Source organism: Poromitra crassiceps (assembly GCF_964638095.1).
Source record: "Poromitra crassiceps genome assembly, chromosome: 2".
In the NCBI taxonomy this organism is placed as follows: Eukaryota; Metazoa; Chordata; class Actinopteri; order Beryciformes; family Melamphaidae; genus Poromitra; species Poromitra crassiceps.
The window spans coordinates 559,108-579,045 of NC_139624.1; the positions used below are offsets into that span (position 1 = coordinate 559,108).

General features: G+C 46.1%; 2 protein-coding genes across 2 annotated transcripts; one reads left to right on the forward strand and one right to left on the reverse strand.

Annotated features, from left to right (window-relative positions):
- Positions 1 to 3,125: 3,125 nt before the first annotated feature.
- Positions 3,126 to 13,976, forward strand: LOC310791576 (lamin-B3-like; the record flags this gene model as incomplete). The annotated part of the gene is made up of 11 exons (XM_083653243.1): positions 3,126 to 3,550; positions 5,080 to 5,236; positions 6,108 to 6,233; positions 6,423 to 6,593; positions 6,694 to 6,819; positions 7,795 to 8,015; positions 8,814 to 9,036; positions 9,637 to 9,744; positions 9,888 to 10,004; positions 11,031 to 11,144; positions 13,944 to 13,976. The coding sequence occupies 11 exons, from the start codon at positions 3,126 to 3,128 to the stop codon at positions 13,974 to 13,976; spliced, it is 1,821 nt and encodes a 606-aa protein (XP_083509369.1).
- Positions 13,977 to 15,653: 1,677 nt separating this feature from the next.
- LOC310791587 (E3 ubiquitin-protein ligase MARCHF3-like) lies at positions 15,654 to 19,315 on the reverse strand (the record flags this gene model as incomplete). The annotated part of the gene is made up of 4 exons (XM_083653254.1): positions 15,654 to 15,815; positions 16,761 to 16,967; positions 18,444 to 18,666; positions 19,155 to 19,315. The coding sequence occupies 4 exons, from the start codon at positions 19,313 to 19,315 to the stop codon at positions 15,654 to 15,656; spliced, it is 753 nt and encodes a 250-aa protein (XP_083509380.1).
- Between the last annotated feature and the right edge of the window lie 623 nt (positions 19,316 to 19,938).

Here is a 19,938-nt window from a genome sequence, read left to right on the forward strand (position 1 = left end):
TAAGACACTTTAGATATTACCTCCTGGGACAGCCACGGTTCACCATACGGACCGACCACTCGGCGCTGCAGTGGCTATGGTCCTTCAGAGAGCCGGAGGGACAAGTGTGCCGCTGGTTAGAGAAAATGGCAGACTACAACTTCACGATAGAACACAGGGCAGGGGCGCGCCACGTCAACGCAGACGCCCTGTCAAGACGACCCTGTGCAGAGAGAGGGTGTACGTACTGCGAAAAGAGAGAAGGAAGAGAGAGAGAGCTCCAAGAGGAAGCTAGGATCTGCCCTAACCACACAGGGGATGGGCCAGTGTGCAGGACGCTGCGGGTAGCAGAGGCAGCGGATTGGAGGGGCCACCAAGAAAACGACAGAGAGCTGTCACCAGTACTGCAATGGGTAGAAGAGGGCCAGAAGCCGCCCTGGGAAGAGGTGGCAGGGGCCACCGACACAACCAAAGGGCTGTGGGCGGGGTTCGACACCCTGAGTTTGAGTAACGGAGTGCTGATGAAGTCCTGGAAGGAGCCAGCGACAGGAGAGCATAAGTGGCGGAAAGTAGTGCCGACAACGTTGAGGGAGGAGGTGTGCAGGAGCTGCCATGGAACTGTAGGGGCTGGGCACTTCGGGGTAAACAAAACGCTCCGCCGTATCAGACAAGGGTTTTATTGGGGGAGGATGGGGAGAGACGTACAGGACTTCTGTCGACGCTGCGACCTCTGCGCAGCGTACAAAGGCCCGTTAGATCAGTCTCGCGCCCCGCTTCAACAGCTAGCAGCAGGAGCCCCCATGGAGAGGGTAGGGGTAGACGTGATGGGACCTTTTCCCTGCTCAGACAGTGGGAACAAGTACGTCCTGGTCGCCATGGACTATTTCACAAAATGGCCAGAGGCGTACGCACTACCCGACCAGGAGGCGGGGACCGTGGTCGACGCACTAGTAACCGGCATGTTCAGTAGGTTCGGAGCACCAGAGACCCTACACAGTGACCAAGGGAGAAACTTTGAGTCACAAGTGTTCGCCACCATGTGCGAGAAACTGAACATTAAAAAGACACGGACCACAGCATTGCACCCCCAGAGCGATGGCCTTGTAGAAAGATTCAATAGAACGCTGAAAAAGCAGTTGGCCATCCTCACGGAGGAACACCAGAGGGACTGGGACACGCACCTGCCGCTCATCCTCATGGCCTACAGATCCGCCACACACGAGTCCACCTCCTGCACCCCAGCGCTGCTCATGTTAGGTCGAGAACTGCGGACACCAGCAGAAATAGCGTTCGGCAAGCCACCAGATGCACTGGACGCTCCCCCAGGGCGAGAGTACGCCAGGAGGCTACAAGATCGCTTAGAGTCCGCTCACCACTTCGCTCGGGACCAGCTAGAGAAAGCAGGTATGAAACAAAAAAGGAACTATGATGTGAGGGCAAAAGGAAATCATTTCCAGGGGGGGGAGTTGGTCTGGGTGTACACACCCCAGAGAAAAAAAGGGCGTAGCCCTAAACTGGACTGTCACTGGACAGGCCCATGCAGGGTCATGGAGAGAATGGGGGAAGTGGTGTACCGAGTGCAGATGCCACTTGGTGGCAGGAAGGTACTCCACAGAGACAGGTTGGCCCCATACCGGGGGGGGTGCACCTTTCCCCCAGATCTCGGCCGCCCGGCGGTTTCACCTAGACCGGCTGAAAGAAGGACTCTGGTCCCACAGAGAAGGGCGTCCGGCTATGACCGGGCGGGCCCCACCCAGGGGCGTGAAAGCCCAGAGACACTGCAGGTGGGATCAGCCCCGCAGACAGATTCACAGAGACTAACACGGCCACGGAGAGAGCCAAGGGCTCCAGGACGATTCCACAACTTTGAGTTGTACTAAAAAAAAAAAAAAAAAAAAAAAAGAGGAGATGGTGGTTGGAGATGTTGTATTGTTGTAACAGAAAGTAAAAAAAAAGGTGCATGACATGAGATATTGTGGGGGAGATGATGTGGGGAAGTCGGAGAGGGCAACATGCTGTGATTGAAAAAAAAGAAGCTGTTAAAAGAAAAAAAAAGATGTTTGGTACAAGGGGGTGTGTGATGTGTTCTCAACGTGGGCGTTGACCTTATTGTTGGGCGGGGAGTATGTAGCGAATCAGCAGTACACATACAGGGGTGAGCATTGGTAGTGTCTCGACTGCAGATAGGAACTGATGTGTGGGAGTGTTGTATTGGGGGAACACTATGCTGGGGGGATACTTCTGGAGTGAACTGAGCATGCGCGTCAGTCCACACACACGACTTGGAGGGAAAGCTGCTAGCTTTGAGCGTGACAACCGCTGAGAGTTGTAATATAACTAACTGTGAATAAAGACCCTTGTACCATCAAGAAGCCTCTGCCTCATGAGATAACGGATACGTTACAATATTTTGACCCTCATAATGTAACATGTGTTACTTCCTGCCTTTTAGACACAAATTGGGTGGTAAGTGAAAAACGCATGAACAGGCTGCTGACTGACCCAGATTGTGTTAATAGCGGGGGATTGTATTATTATACGAGGATAAAAGGAGAAAATAATAGCTTCTCCTTTAAATGGGGTCTTGTGAAGTGACAGCTATGGGGTTTTGGCCAGTCATCATGAGCTGATCGCTAAAGAATCCCAGCTGATCCAAACTAAAAGTCAAGCCGGACAGACGTAGACAGGAAAATACCGGAAGTTCTACTTTCAAAATAAATGTGTATTTAAATATGGATTTAAACTACGTTACATTTGTATTAGTATAGCCTAATTTAATTGACTGGCAGCATAAATTAATGTTTTTTTTAAAATACATGCATTTCTGTTACTGTTTATATATTCAGATTATATTATGTTCAGTTCGTACTAGATTGCTCTGGTTGTAGCTATTCAACATTGCTTTTACTTTGAACGTTCACTCCGGAAGTTGTCTGTTTCATTCTGGGCGGCTTGGCGGTCCATCCTCTCAGTGGCAGTGCGTCAACTCGTCAAATCAATTTAAACTTGATTGCAGCTGTGGCCTGGGTTTGCATTTCTGTGTGTTTGATTCATTGATCGGGTGGGTAGCGGACTGCCTTTTGTAGTACCTATAGCCTACTTTTGAAACGTTTGCTTGATTGCTGAGAACTGCGGTGCCCAGCAGCATGGCCTCTGCCACCTCCACTCCGGCCCTAGGCTCCAGCAGTCGCCCCAGCCGCTCGGCCAGCCGCCGCGGCACCCCGATGCCTCCACCGTCCAGCCGCCGCGGCACCCCGATGCCTCCACCGTCCAGCCGCAGCCCCACCTCTCAGTCCCGGAGGAAAGAGAGGGACGAGCTGTGTCTCCTCAACGACCGCCTGGCCAACTACATCCAGCGGGTCCAGGAGCTGGAGAGCGAGAGGTCCTCCATCCTGGTGCAGCTGGAGGAGAAAGACGAGTGGAAGAGCCGGGAGATGGGCAACGTGCGGCGGCTGTACGAGGTGGAGCTGGCCGACGTCAGGAAGTCGCTGGACGGCATGGCCGGGGAGAAGGCCCGCCTGCAGATCGATTATGGGGGTCTCAGCGCGGAGCACAGGAAGCTTCAGACCAGGTAGGTCTGACTTTTTTTTTTTTTTTTTTTTTTTTTTTTTTATCAATCAACACACATAACATCCACAAAGAAAATGACAGAACTCAAATAAAACCCTCACTCCCATCCCCAATAACATTTTTAAATCAGCCCCCGAGTGAATGTAAAGCCAGACAGTTAAAACAAATAGTTTTCTACTGCTGACAAGCAATGGCAACATTAGATTAGCCTACCAGTTTTGTATTCTCTTCATACTACCGGGATAAGATCAGTTTACTTCAAGACAGTCACTTAAAGGTATTTCTGACCTGCAACACTTGAGTCCATTTTTGAACACGAGTATCTTGACTTATGCCCAAGTGCAAGGGCAAATCTCTAGTTTCTAGCACTCAAACTCTAAATTTGTCTTCTTTTAATTGCTGGGTCAGTACATCAAAGTCTTGATGACATGAAGAGTCTTTAGCTTCAGGTTTACAAATTTATCAGAGATATATACACGCATTCCTGCCAAAGATCATAACATAATTTTGCTAGGCCAGCCGTGCCTTATATTTCACTATATATTATATATATTATATTTGCAAATCACCCTATCACACAGAAACTTTTTGGAGGTAGGCCTACTGCACAGAGCAGTGACTACAGCACATTTAAAAGCTGTAAAAGATCAATATTGATGTTGACCCCGTTACTGTAATTGTCCTATAAACTCTCCAAATGGCCCTGTCTGGATTCCCAACATGGCACGCAGGACACTGAATGACCCGAGGGCCACTATCACCAAAAGTGCCACATAGATAAAGTTGTAATTGACTTGTAAATGTGCATTTTCATACCATCATTTTCATACCATCTACTACATGAGTGTGTTTTGTCCTTTTCCATAGAAAATATTTCATCACTCTGCAATTCCAAATCATTGTGAAACACCTATACATGGATGTAAAGTAGAACAACCGTTATCTTGAGAGAAGAAGCGTTGATCAGGTAGAATCAGTAGTCTTCTTTTAGTGCTGAAATGTGCTGTGATTTGTATCCTATGGAGAGCACATCATGCCAAATTTCATACAACACATTCTGACAATTAAACAACGCCTTGTTTATTGGAAAGAATAAACATACATACATTACATACATGCATATTGTACATACATCCATGCATACATGCATACATACTGTACCTACATCTACCTAGTACTACAATCTGAATTGTTGGCATGAAAGTGAGCCACTATGCTGCTCATCACTTAGTATTTGGATGGGAAAAGATTTAAAGTTTAAATGACAATTAAATAAGTGCTAATTAGTGGATTAGATGTGTGCTGAATTGAGGAGTGGTTCCTAACGGATCATAATGAAAGTCTCAAGTGATGTTCTACCATGTACTGTATGTTACCTTGTCGCTGAGCAAGTGCAGCTTTAAACTGCCAGATTTGTGAATGGAGTTTGGTGCAATGCAAGATAGAACAGCTATTGGGGAGGGGGGGGGGGGTCAAGTCTCCCTGCTGTAGTGAATCCTATTTGTTGATGGTGGTTTCCCCCCTCACTAGGAGCCAGAAGAAGGAGGCTGACCTGGCTTATGCATTGGTCCAGTGGAGGAATATGGAGGCGGCCCTGACTTCCAAGAATATGAAGTACACTAAGCTACTGGCGGAGAACAGGAGTCTGGCCGACGAGGTTGCTGACCTCCAGGGCCAGCTGGAAAATGTATGAACGGAACCCGGTGGCTAACTTTCCTACCTCACAATAAGTCTGTCTTAATATTTCTGTCAAGTCAACTTTATTTATAGAGCACATTTACAACGACAAGTAGCCGACAAGTGTGTCACAGATTTAAAAAAAAATATAGAGACAACAAGTATAAAATACACTGCTACCAAACAAAGTGCAATACAAAGTGCAACAGATACAAGTGATAAAATAAACCAAAATAACAGCAATTAGGTTGCCAGGAGGCAGGCTCAACTCAGGTCGAAGGCCACAAGGCTCTGGGCTGATCTAATAGAGAGCCCCAGGGATGACGTATTTTTGTAGTCGGAACGCGGAAGTCCCGGATTAGCTGGTTCTTCACCGTTTCTGCCTATGGGATTTTTGAATGGGTTTTTGGCGCGATGCTTCAAATAAGGTCTCTGGGCAACGAAAGCTTAATCAAACGCGAACCAGTGTTCAGCCGGATAATCTCCACAGATGGGGACCACTTTCATGAGTTTTGAAGCGTAAATGCGAGCCCTAGAAGTAAAAAGCTCGTGCTAAGCTAATCCAGAACTACACAGTGTCGCATAGGCTTCCCCGTCACGTCACCACTCAACCTGGACTGTTGTTGATTTATGCGCTGCTGTGCACTGATTACCCCGGGCTGAACCAGGTGAGGGAAAGATAATTTCCGTGTTGGTTCTTTGAAGTGATGACGTTATTGACGTACAATAATAATATTAGATGGGGTATGTTAAACGGTTAGTAGACGGACAAGCCCGTGCTTGCACATGCACACAAGCCCGTGCATGTGTTAAGTCTCGGCAGGGAAACAAACAAGATAATGGCTTCCACTCCTGTGTCTGTGTGCGTGTGTGGTCCCCAGCTGGAGGCTGGTCTGGCGGACACCAAGAACCAGCTGAACTCCGAGCTGCTGAGGAAGGTGGACCTGGAGAACCAGACGCAGACGCTCAGAGAACAGCTTGATCTCCAGAGGAACATCAGCGAGCAGGTAACGCACGGCAGGCCTTTCATACCCCAAATTTCAAACCAACCGACCAAGCCGGAAGGTAACACGGGGTTGCGTACCTGCGATCCTCGTGTTGGTAGGCAGGGAAACTACCGCTACACTACCCGGACGCCATAGGCTTGACGGGTTAGATATGACCAACCGGTATCGTGTGTGTGTGTGCTCATGTAGGAGATCCTGGAGCTCCGGAGCCGTCATGACAGCCGTCTCGTGGAGGTGGACTTGGGAAGACGACGAGAGTTTGAGAGCAAACTCTGTGAGGCAATGCAACAACTCCGCCAGGACCACGAGAGACAGATCCTAGAGTACAAAGGCGAGCTAGAGAGGACCTACACTGTCAAGGTACACCCGCAATCAATGTTTGTCTGGAAATAGCAGACTAGAATGCTTTTAAATGTTCTCTTCTAAAGGGTGTTTGCATTGCATGCTCTCCGTACTCCAGCTCGAGAATGCCCAGCAGGTTGCGTTGGACAAGAACGACGCTGCATCGGCCACCAGAGACGAACTGGGAAGCACTAAGCTCCGTCTGGAAACCCTCAGCTCCCAGCTCCAGCAGTACCAGAGAGGGGTAGGCAGACTGCAGGGGAGGGGGGGGAATGAGTCCATCACAACCCCTAAAACATAATTTGCATATGAAGAGTTCTTTTAACAAAGCAAGATCAATCAAAAATTTCCTCTAGGCAACTTCGCACTTTGGTTGCCTCAAATAGCAGCGAGAGAAAACTTTGAATTGTTTTCTTGATTGAAGGTCTTCATCACGCAAGACATAAACGGAAACTACATAAGACGCAGGTTCCGCATGTCCTCGAGTGCCCACCGCCCGGGTGGGGTCGTCAAAAGGGCCTTTCTGTGTGGAGTTTGCATGTTCTCCCCGTGCCCCCTGGGGGTTTCCTTCATATAGGAACCCCTCACCAAAACATGCAATATCCTGGTCGCTGATGTGGTGCCTCCTCTGGTCGTTCGGGGCGCCTGTTCGGAGGGAGGGGAACTCGTTGGAATAGTGTGATCCTCCCACATGCTATGTCCTACCAGTGAAGCTTCCCCTGTCAGGTGAAAAGAAGCGGCTGGCTAACTGCCCATGTCTCGGAGGAAGCATGGAGCCAGCTTCGGCTCTCCCCAGATCGGCAGAGGGTGGAGTAGCAACCAGCATAAATAAATTAAAATGAGCACTAACGGGGAATAAAAATGGGATAAAATCACAGGAATGAAGGCACAAAATCATCAGTCCTATACCGGTACATAAACTCACTCCTATAATCGGAGAGGGGGTTGGCATGGCGGGGTGAGCACGAGCTGCGGCTGCGACCTAGAGGGAAAACCTACGGCAGAAATGATCAATTAGAAGGGGAAGGAGGATGAGGCACGGTTGGACTGCCCTCTAGTGGACAGAACGGTACATAACAACAACATGCTGATGAGCATTAAGGCTTAAGCCTATATCAGGTACAGAGAAACAGAGAGAAAAATAAAATATTAAAATAATAAAGCGCTGAAAATGGAATTTGATTATAGAGGAGGATTGACAGCCCTATCCCTCTGTCAGAAAGCGGTGCTGGAGGGGCGTGTCCAGGAGCTGGAGCTTGCTCGGGACGGCGAGCGGGAGCAGTGGCAACAGAGGTCCCGTCAGAAGGAGGAGCAGGTGCAGAGCATTCACCAGAAGATGCTGAGCCTGCTCGGGGACTACGAGCGCCTGCTGGACGTGAAGATGGGCCTGGACATGGAGATCAATGCCTACAGGAAGATGCTGGAGGCCGAGGAGCAGAGGTATGGAAGCGCTCAAGACACCTGTTCACGCACAATCACAAGGTCTGGAAAAGTATTGAAAATCAATTTGATCATTTCCAGGTCTTGAATAGTTTGGGAATTGGGGGGGGGGGGGGGCAATGTCTGCAAAAGTATGGAAAATGTTGTGGTTCAGGTGCGGTAGACGCATAATCTCTAGCTTTTATGTTGTTGTAGAGCCACTTTGATTTCGGTTTTTGTTGATATGAAGAATATTGTTCAATTAGAGGGATTACCCAACCACTGTCAGTGTGCATTATATCAAATACCGACCAATATCAAATCCAGTCAGGAGCATAGGGTCTGCCTGGAAAAATATTGAGATATTTGTCGCTGTGAAGAACAATCTTCATCTATACAATCAATGATATGACCTAGGTAGCAGGGGCAAGCTCTGTCTGTGTAAATCAGACAAAAAAATATCTTCCAAACAAATCAAATCAAGGTCTGTAAAAAGTATGGCATGTTTTAATTTGAAAATGTGTAGGAAGTTAGGAACCCAGTATAAAATGGTCAGTAATCACGTTGTACTGCAGGTATCCTGGCAATGTGCTGCCTGCCTTCTGTTTACGTACCTCCTATGTGGATTTGAGATGCACTGCGTTTGCCCAAGTGTGTTTCTGACCACCTCCTCCTCCGGAGGTGCTTTGCGTGGATCTTCTCCTTCTTCTTCTTTGTCTGTTTGGATGCAGGTTCATGCAAGCTGAAAGCAGGTCAGTGTGGCAGACAGTCCGGGCCTAGTGCTTGTAATAATCCATCTCTGCTCGTGTTGTTTTCCAGATTGCACCTGTCGTCCAGCCCCTCTCAGCGGACGGCGGTGCCTTGTGTCCACGAACGTGGCGTTCGCAGGCTAAAAGGGAGGAAACGCAAACTGGAGCCGGGCACCTCCGGCAGCTCGCCTGCCTGCAAGATGTCCTCACACTCAACAGAACACGGCCCTGTGAGCGTGGCTGAGGTGGACCTGGACGGGAACTACGTCATGCTGAAGAACAACTCTGAGGCTGTAAGATTCTGACTTCACAGTTTGTCTTTTGGGTGTGTGTTTTCACCCTGCACTACTATGCAATTTAAAATGGTTTCACATATCTAAATCATTAAAATATATATATATATTTTTAAGTCACAATTTCACTTCAGTTAGTTATGTACCATAATACAGAGCGGGGGGGGGGCAGTTAATTTAGTGGCATACAGTATTTTAAACGTTAGCATTTTTGTAGACTAGTTTTAATGTAATTGTTTTCATCAAATCTCCATTGGTCTATAACTTTCTTTGTTTTAATGTGAAGCACTTTGTACGTAGCCTGAATAAACCCATCCCCCACGTGACCTGCTCTCAGACCTGTTCCCAGTCACTATGCTAGTGACTGGGAACTGAGAGAGCAGGTCACGTGGGGGCTGGGTTTACCTAGGCTACTTTGTACGCTCTGATTTCAGATACGGGTTGTATAATTAATGATTTATATAGGACTTATCTAAAACAGATTGTTATTATTAATTCAGAACATTAATGATTAATTCTACTCGGCATTATCTTGAAACATCTCTGGATGCCTGTTTGACCCCACCCCCTTCACCTGTGTTCTCATACCTGCATTCTCAGGAACAGCCACTAGGTGGCTGGTCAGTTCGGAGGACTTACCAAGACGAAGGTGACATCTCCTTCCACATTCCCCCTAACTATATACTGGCTGCGGGGCAGACACTCACTGTGAGTAGTTTGTTACATAACGATTAAAAAAAGGTAGTGTTAGAGTTGCTATACATTTTCAGTATACTGTATTATTATGGTTAAAACACTTGAATCACCACCAACCAAAGCAACCGAACTTTGTGTGTGTGTGTGTGTGTCAGATCTGGGCGGCGGGGGCAGAGGTGGAGCCCCACCCTGATGACTTGGTCCTCCAGGGCCACAGGAGCTGGGGCCCTCTCACTGACGTGAGGGTGATCCTCCTCAACCCCGACCATGAGGTAACTACAGCTGCATCTCACTACCTGGCTAGGTAGTGCAGGACAGCAGACAGCAGCACCAAGTCAGTCCTGTTTTGGCCATGCATATTATTATATCAACACGTGGAACGTGTTTGTTAGTATAACATTAGTCACTTACAGGGATCCAAAGTAGTCACCCACAGCATCCAGGCGGGAATCGAACCCAGGACCTTCTAGCTGTGAGGCAACAGCGCTACCACTGCGCCACCGTGCCCCCATTTACTAGGGGTGCTCCGATCCGGCTAAGCCACGATCCGATCCGATTCCGATTCCTGGGGTCACGATCCGATTCCAGAATCGATTCTCGATTCCAACGATTCTCGATTCCAGAATCGATTCTCAATTATATAGTTTTATATTGCAATAACACACAAAGGTAAATATAAGACAAAAAATGACAAATGTATTAATGCTGAACTTCAAATTCAACTTCTGTATTACAGTCAGGGCCTAAATTCATTTTGCAAACTAGGGGGGAATTCCCCCCTTATGTTCTTCAGATAAGATGGATTTATAGGCTGGGGGAGATCTGTAGACTTTTGGGGGGAATACATTAACCAGAGTTCTTAAGTGCAAGAGGTGGTGGCACCGTGGCAGTACAGTACACAAATGACATGAACATTTGGACACTTATTCAGCCGGTATCTTGCATGTTGCGTTCAGGTGCACTGTAAAAAATTTTTTTTTTTTTTTTTTTTTTAAACGATTTTAAGAATCGATTCTTGGGAGTTTGGAATCGATCCAGGAATCGTGGCATTAAGAATCGTGATCCTTTCAGAATCGATTTTTTGGAGCACCCCTACCATTTACTGTACTTTACTTTATTGCAGCCTTTAAAACCAGGAAAAGACAACACATGTGCCATGTTACCATATCCAAAATCTAAGACGATATCTAGTCTCATATCACGATATCGATATTGATATATTGCCCAGTCCTACTCGGATCTTCTCTAACTAAGATGTGGGATGAAATGAACCAAGAGATTGATCTAACGCCCTTTAGGAGATGGCGGAGCGCAGGGTGGTGTGCATGCAGGGCAGAGAGGGCGAGGAAGACGACCTGGAGTTTGACGAAGAGTGCGTCGCGGGCAGTGACCTTCAACACTTCAGCAGACAGGTAAACACACACACACACAAAGCCATCCATAACCCCGACGTGAACTCTAAAGTGCACCGTAAGTCAACGGGCACAGATATACTGCAGTGTGTCTGAGAAGTGACCTCTGACCTCTCTCTGTCCTCTGCACCACCAAGCCCAAGAGGAGAAAAAAGAAATGTTGTTCTGTGTATTGAGGTGCAGAGAAACAGTCTGGCTGCTGCAGGTGAGGAGAGGCCTGCGCTTTCCCCTCCCCTGCTTTGACTTCCTGCACATTGCTGCTAAATAGAGAGCCGTATGACGTATTTTTGTAGTTAGAACGCGGAAGTCCCGGACTTCCTGGTTCTTCACTGTTTCTGCCTATGCGATTTTTGAATGGGTTTTTGGCGCGATCCTTCAAATAAGGTCTCTAGGCCAGAGGTTCTCAAATATTGTTCAGCCAAGGACCCCTTACAAGATAAAAAATATATCGGGGACCCCCTCATTCTGATTTGTGATTTTGGGCTAAGCTTAATTGTTTCCACGGTAACGTGCTTGACTTTTAAATTGATGGGTTTGTTATATTAGAATGTAATCCATGAACCATTTTGGATTTAAAGCATAACATATTTTCATTCAACTATGAAGCTTTTGCACACAAAAAAGTGTTTATTTTTATTTTCCTGAAACTTTTCGCGGACCCCCTTGCAAAGTGCCCTCGGACCCCTGGGGGTCCCCGGACCCCCATTTGAGAACCAATGCTCTAGGCAATGCAAGCTTAATCAAATGCGAACCAGTGTTCAGTAATCTTCACACATGAGGACCACTTTCATGAGTTTTTAAGTTTTTAACATCCCATCGATGTTTTCCGGACTCATTCCTGGGGCTCTCTATATATTTAGCAGATGAAGTGTCGTCTCAACACGTCTAGTCTAATATATTTAGCACATGAAGAGTTTCTCTAAAGCAGGGATACTCAACCTGCTTTGCTCGGGGGCCACTTCTGCAAAATGACAGGAGACCAGGGGCCAGGTAATAAACAATAATAATATACATTTTTCGGTAGCGTATTGTAGTTTTTTGGGGGTGCCAGCTTGAGTTTAGTCTGACAATTTTGTGCACACAGAATAGTTACTGTATTAGTCAGGTTAAGTTAGTTAAGTGACTGAGCGACCAACAGGTGGCAATATTTGACAATTTAGCTGGAGCTCAGTCCAACTTTATTTAAGGTTAGTTGTCATTGTGAATTGGAAAATTTTTGGGGTGCCACCCGGCACCCTATCGCGGGCCGGCCCACATATGGCCCCCGGGCCGCAAGTTGAGTATCACTGCTCTAAAGCAGAGGTTCTCAAATGTTTTTCAGCCAAGGACCCCTTACAAGATAGAAAATATACCGGGGACCCTCTCATTCTGATTTGTGATTTTGGGCTAAGCTTAATTGTTTCCACGGTAACGACTTTTACATTTATAGGTTTGTTAGATTATAATGTAATCCATGAACCATTTTATATTTAAAGCATAAAACATTCTCGTTGAAGCTTTTGCACACAAAAAAGTTTGTATTTTTATTTTCCTGAAAACTTTTCGCGGACCCCCTTACAAAGTGCCACAGACCCCTGGGGGTCCCCGGACCCCCATTTGAGAACCACTGCTCTAAAGCAATGTCCCTTTTGGTGTAACTAAGTTCAGTTCTTTGGTATAGAGACACTGCGGAGCATGTCATCATTCAGAAACCACACCCAAAACGGGGGAAAACAGAAACCCCCCTTCCAATCCTGGCGTTCTCCTATGTCGCGTGCATGGTCGCGTGTTGCACAAAAAGATCGCATATACGGAAGATGAACACTCCAACTTACTTCCTTGACAGCTAGATCCACATTTTTCTTCTCGCCAATTCTCAATGGCTTCCTTGTTTTGCTCGGGAGTACAAAAAAACTTTAACTGGCGATTTTTTACATTTGTTGTCTGCGCAGCCCACCACACAACAGCTTTTAGCTATGTTTAATGACGCTGGTCTATGGGAGTGAACGGAGCGATTTCCCCCGTGATGGGCGTGGCCTATTTCATGCAGTGTCTCTATAAACTACTTTGCATGTTAACAACAGTAATTTATTGTTCGTATAAAAAAGACTAAGTATGTTTTTTTGTCATACCTGACATGTTTCAACTGCTGACTTCCTGCCGTCTTCTTCAAACACGTCACGTGATGCTACTGTGACGTGTTCTATGGCTGGTTTATGTAGGTTTGGTCCTGGTCCTGGTCTGTAGGACCATGATCCCCATTGCCCGGTAGTTTATGGTGGACTGCATCCCAGGTATGAGACAACATGTAGGCAGCAGTTGAAACATGTCAGTTATGACAAACAAAACATACCAAGTCTTCTTATACGAACAATTAATTACTGTTCATCTTAAAAAAAAAAAAAAAAAAAAAAGTTTGACTACTTTGCATGTTGCCATTGTCAGGTGAAAATATCCAGAACTTTTCACAAACTAAGAAACGGCTTCAACAGTCGTGCATTTTTCAGTTTATCCAATGAGTTTTGAAAGGTCATAGAATTTTCTGAACTCAGAGGAACTACAATTCAAGTGAAAACACGAAATTCACCATGAAATTCACCTAACTTGGAGTTAGTGAGATTTCCACATGACAACAGCATATTGTTTGTTGCCCACCAATAGCAACCCACTCTGATAAAACTGCTTATTTGGCATGCTTTCCCTCGGCTGCATGGCTAACGACCACTTCCGTAAGAACTGCTTTGTTCTTGATAGGACAGCATGCGTCCCACGATGGCAGTTTGTTCAATGTGTTCACTTGGCACGTTGTGTTTTCCTCAGGATCTCTCCAAGGGCAGCTGTGCGGTGATGTAACATCTCCCACCTCCACCCCTCAACGACCTCCACCTCCACCTGGGAAACCTGGTCTCTGGCCTGGAAACTGGTGTCCTGTCGCTATCCGGATCCAACTCTCTGCTTGGAGTAGTTGAACGTGTACTGCAATATTTTACTGTAAATTCTCATTGAAGGTGAATAACTTTGTTTAATTTAATTTAAATGGCTATGGGTGAATGTAGAGGCTCTCAAGCCTTAGTCAGGTGACCTTCTCACAGGTGAGGTTGGTGACCAACTTGCGGATCTCCTGCTCCGGCCTTTTGTTGCCCTTGCCGGTATACAGGAGGTCTCATTTTTTGTCATACCTGACATGTTTCAACTGCTGACTTCCTGCCGTCTTCTTCAAACACGTCACGTGATGCTACTGTGACGTGTTCTATGGCTGGTTTATGTAGGTTTGGTCCTGGTCCTGGTCTGTAGGACCATGATCCCCATTGCCCGGTAGTTTATGGTGGACTGCATCCCAGGTATGAGACAACATGTAGGCAGCAGTTGAAACATGTCAGTTATGACAAACAAAACATACCAAGTCTTCTTATACGAACAATTAATTACTGTTCATCTTAAAAAAAAAAAAAAAAAAAAAGTTTGACTACTTTGCATGTTGCCATTGTCAGGTGACATTGAGCAAAATAAATTAAAATGTATACATATTAATAAAGTTTTCAAAAAACAACAGTTGGTACAACTTGGTTATTTCACTCTTTACAATTCAAGCACCCTGCACTGTTCAGTAGATGCTAGACTTGCCTAGTTGGAACAGATTTTCATTTGATGGAAGCGTTCACTGAAAGGAAATGTATATATCTTTTTTCCCCAGACTTTTCTCCACAATTGTACTTCCCCTCGCTGTCCCGGCCGTTGCTCCACCCACTCTGCCGATCTGGGGAGAGTTGTAGACTAGCACCATGCTTCCTCTGCTACATGTGCAGTCGCCAGACACTTCTTTTCACCTGAGAGTGAGGCGTCTCACCGGCAGGGCGTAGCACGTGAGGATAACGCGATTCCTTCCCCCCCCCCCCCCCCCCCCCCCCAGTTGCCCTGCCGCCCCAAACAGGCGGCGCCCCAACCGACCAGAGGAGGCGCTGGTGCAACAACCAGGACACATAACTCCACCGGCTTCCCAACACAGACACGGCCAATTGTGTCTGTAGGAATGTCTGAGCAAGTCTAATGTGAAACATTTGATGCGGTATCAATGAGAGAAAAGGAAAAGAACGGATCGTCACAGCAAGATTAGCTCTGGTTTCATTGTCATTGCAGGTTCCAGGACTACATCTTTGAAATGTCCACGCTTTTCAAGGGGACAATCTTCTGACTTGGAGACATGTGTCACATGGTAATCTCATATCGCAGTTCTTCTTCACGCTAAGACTTGTTTTTAGTCCTTATCTTTTTAAAGGTTGTTGGCAGTGAAGTTAACAGAAATAAAAAACGGTCTCCTTCCACACAATCGCTCATTGCTTTGATTTATGAAACAAACGTTTGTTAGAAAAAAGACTGTAAAAGGCCGACGTATTTTTCTTCAATATCCTGTCGTAATATTTGGCTCGAATTCCAACGACGCGTTCAGATGAAGTGCCCTCCAAATCTTTATTGCTGCCGCCTTCAGCTTGTGTTGAGGTATATGCAGTGTGTGGTGGTGGTGGACTCGGCCTACACCATCGTCTCTTTGTTGGTGGCCTTGCTGAGGAGGTTGATGCAGAAGGTGTGGTGGTCGTGTGTGGTGGTGTGTAGTGGCAGGGGAACCTGCAGTCTCACTATCTGCTCCGTCTGTTTCCACGTCCTGAACAGATGCATGTGGTAACGCACGGATACCTGGGAAAAGATGGATGGCATGAAATGCCGTTAGTACCTGGCAACCAATATTGCTTCATGCTTTAAAGCCCCATTCAGCAACTTTTCCAAGTTTTGCTATTGGGGAAACTGCGCCCTCTGCATGCAATAGTATCGATATCGATATCGCCATTCAAAGTCAACAAAACACAGCGGCAGAAAGCTCTATGTAGCCTACATGTTGTGACATCGGGTAGCCTACTCACCACGTGATGAAATAATAATCCATAGTTACGTGAAACGTCATTTTCGTAGCAAATCCGCACTGAGTTACTTCCTTGTTTTCATGAACACAGCGCATGCGTGCATCTTGCCTCCGGGACGCAGGCACCAAAATGCTTAGTCCCAGGAGAGGCCTTTGGAGGGCGGTGTGTGTGACCAATAGAGGTGACATTCTCCCTGTTACAAGTCACTGTAGGCTACCATCTTCAATGACTAAAAAGCTGTTATATTAAGGTGAAAAAGTTACTGATTGGGGCTTTAATCTAACTAAGCCAGTGATTCCCAAACTGTGGTCCACAAGGCTCCACCTGGTGGTACTCGAGAGCCTTGCTGATTGCCATCAGCCTATTGGCAAATATGAGTTTTATTTGTTTATGTGTTGGTTATTTGCGGTCTGACTGGCAACAGTAGCCTACTGGTATTTGGCCTTTCTGATGCTTATTGTATGGTTAAATCAGTGATTTTGTTTTATTGGAGGAAAAAACAGCTGGTAGCCACAGTGGGAAGTGGTACTTGGGAAGTGGTACTTGGGAAATTTGGTTTGGTGCGTGTGGTACTTGGTCTGAAAAGTTTGGGAACCTCTGCGCTAAGCAAAACCGCTTTTCGATGGTGGAGTGAGTAGTTCTGTGCATCATATAGACACAGCTGATGCACTGACCTATCACTCTGTACATGAAAAACTGGTACCATAGATCCTCGGCTTACCGCTGTCCAGAAAATGTAGATGGTGAACAGGGCCACGGTGAGGACTAGGAGACCCAGGGCTTCCATGGCGTTGGTTAGGTAGAGGTCCATGGCTCCCTGAACACACAGCCACCCTGACAGGCTGGCGAGCGGCGAGATGAACAGGAAGCACACCACATCGCCGCACAGCGTCCGCCTCTGCTGCTGCACGGACGGAGAACACAGCCACTGGAGGAGGAGGAGGAGGAGGAGGAGGAACAGGAACAGTGCTTACCAGCAGATACAAGAAAACATAATGGTAGTTCAACCCAAACAAAAGATTGTAAAGTTCCTATTGGGACTTATAGTTTAATAATAATAATAATAATTATATTTGTATAGACGGTTTTCACCAGAGCGCAACCCCACAGCACTTCCTTTTTCTCAGCATTCGGCAAACTGCAGAAATATTCACTCGACATCGTTACTTTTGTTTTCGCTGCTCGACGGTTTTCACGGAATGGTCAGTCCTGCACTTGAATGTTTTTTTTTCTTTTATGTCCATAGCAAACACTGCAACAGGAAGTGAGCGGGGGTTCAATTTAGAATGTTTTTGTTGTCAAGTTAAAACCGTCTATAGCACTTTTCAATACATGTAAAAAAAAAAAAAAGTGCTTCACAACAGTCAAAACAATTGTGATTGAGATGTTTAATGAAGTAATAAATCAAGTGAGAATTAGTCATTAATTTCTCGATATGGGGAGTTACTCGCTTTTGAAACCAGCCTCTAGTGGCCATTTGACTTGCAGTTGTCGTGTGTGTGTGTGTGTGTGTGTGTGTGTGTGAGAGAGAGAGAGAGTGTGAGCACATGGTTGTTAATCAGCAGATTAAGCTGGAGCTGCTACCCATGCTACAGGCAGAGGAGGAGGCCTAATAGCTGTGCTGTGCAGAGCGGCAGGGGAAGGAGACACCATCTAATCTGCCTCTCAAGCTAAGTGGCTTTGGGGGAAAAGCGGCCCAGTTAACAGCAACAGGCTCTGCAACGTGAAGGCAGCAACTAGCCGAGCTACTGCTCCCACTGAAGCCCATGTCCTCATTCTCATTCAGAAAAAAACGCAAATTGGATGCACAAATCATGTTAACTGACATCATTCTGAACGCACACTGGATAAGATGGCAAACTGCCAGGTGCTTCATTGCCAGTGATGGGCAAGTTACTGAAAATTGGTAATTAGTTATAGTTACTAGTTACTTCTCTCAAAAAGTAATTTAATTACTTTAAAGTTACTAGTTACTCCAAAGTAATTAGTTATTAGGGAAAGTAACTTTTGCGTTACTTTTAAAAGTCCGCTTCGATTGTCTTGTGTGGCATTGAACATTCACTTATTGGGGAGGCTCCAAGGTCATTAGCCTCTGAAGTTGTTCGTTATTTTCATGTCCTATGAAGTAACTAGTAACTAACCCAGTTACTATTTTAGTAACTAACTGAGTTACCAAATTTTAAAAGTAATTGCTTAGATTACTAGTTACTGCAAAAAGTAGTTGTTCATTGCCATTTCAAAGTGTCAGTCACCTTACATTACCCACAACCGCCTGATAACTGTAGCTGCTTTGCATACAGGTGTGCAGTGGTCGGGGACACGACCAAAGCGCTCAGTTATTTTCCTTTGTCAAGTCGATACAAAAGACAAATGGGGGTTCAGACATGGCTGTCCCCTGCTGTACCTCAGTGAATGGTTTTGGCAGGCGTTCCAGTGCAAACTGGTGGCGGCAGAGTTCACAGTGGCTGCTGTTGGAGGCGGTGAGCCAGTGCTCCAGGCAGGCCCGGTGCACCATGGCCAGGGTGCCCGCGCACTCACAGGGGGAGAGCAGCTCCCCGGAACCCCCTCCTTCATGGCAGATCCGGCAAAATGGCTCCTCGCTGCACAGATTGGCACACAGGGGGATAGTGGTCCGTTAGTTAGTTCACCACTGCACACCCGTGATCCAGTGATACTCAACTTGGGCCCGCAGGCCCCCTGTGTGGCCCGCGATGGAATTGCACACAAAAAAGTGCACCTGAACGCAACATGCAAAATACCCGCTGAATAAGTGTCCAAATGTTCATGTCATTCTGGCCAATACTCCACTTCTGTTATAACATTTCAGTCTGGAATATGGAATATCTTTCAATAATCTATGATTTATACGATATGATTTATATATAATGCAACTACTGTAATGCAACCCATCCCCGAACCGACAACCTCTGGCAACCTACCGCCAAAGTTGCCCCCTACCAGCCCACCCTAATGTAGCAGGCTAAAATCGGGCTTGCAGATATATGTGGGGCGGCTGTAGCTCAGGAGGTAGAGCATGAATGATGAAAATTGGAATCACTTTGTCGATAATGTATGGTGAGTTCTACACCTTGTCATACCCAACTGATGGCCTTACCCATCACTGGTGGTTGTGGACTCTGTAGAGGGCGTGTCTCCATGACTGTCCATGACTTCCTGGTTGCAGCTGTTGAGCTCGTCCTCCAGCCCATCTTCATGCAGTGACTTCACCTCCCCTGTTGGGGGCACCCATGGGCTCAGGGGCTGCTCTGCTGCCATGTCTTCTCACAGTGTCAGGAGCATCAGCACTATTAGCAGACACAGGGAGACAGATGTTGTCAGAGTTGTCTTTGATTGATTAGACTGTATATGATACAAAATCACACGTTCCACTGTTTATTCTATATCGTATAATTCAACTTTTTTTTTTACTGTTTTCAAACACTTAGAAATTATTCTCGATGTAAACACATACCAGATTAATGTTGATTTACAGCTAGATGTAACTTTTTTGTGAATAATAATAATACCAATAATACTACTTACTAGGCTACTACTACTACTACTACTACTCATAATAATAATAATTATGATGATGATGATAATAACAATTATAATTATAATTAAATCATTATTGTTATTGTTTTATCATTATTGTTAGTATTATTAATCAGAGTAATTATTGTAATTATTATTATTAGTTTTTTTGTGCTATTATTATTATAGTGGCCTGGCCCCCCCAGCCCCACCAGCCCCCCGGCTAAATCCACCCATGCCTGGCTTTCCCGTGGGTGAGAGACTCTCTCTCTCTCTCTCTCTCTCTCTCTCTCTCTATATATATATATAATATATATATATATCCACAGTTTCACACTTTGTGACTTTGTGGCCAATTTTACATG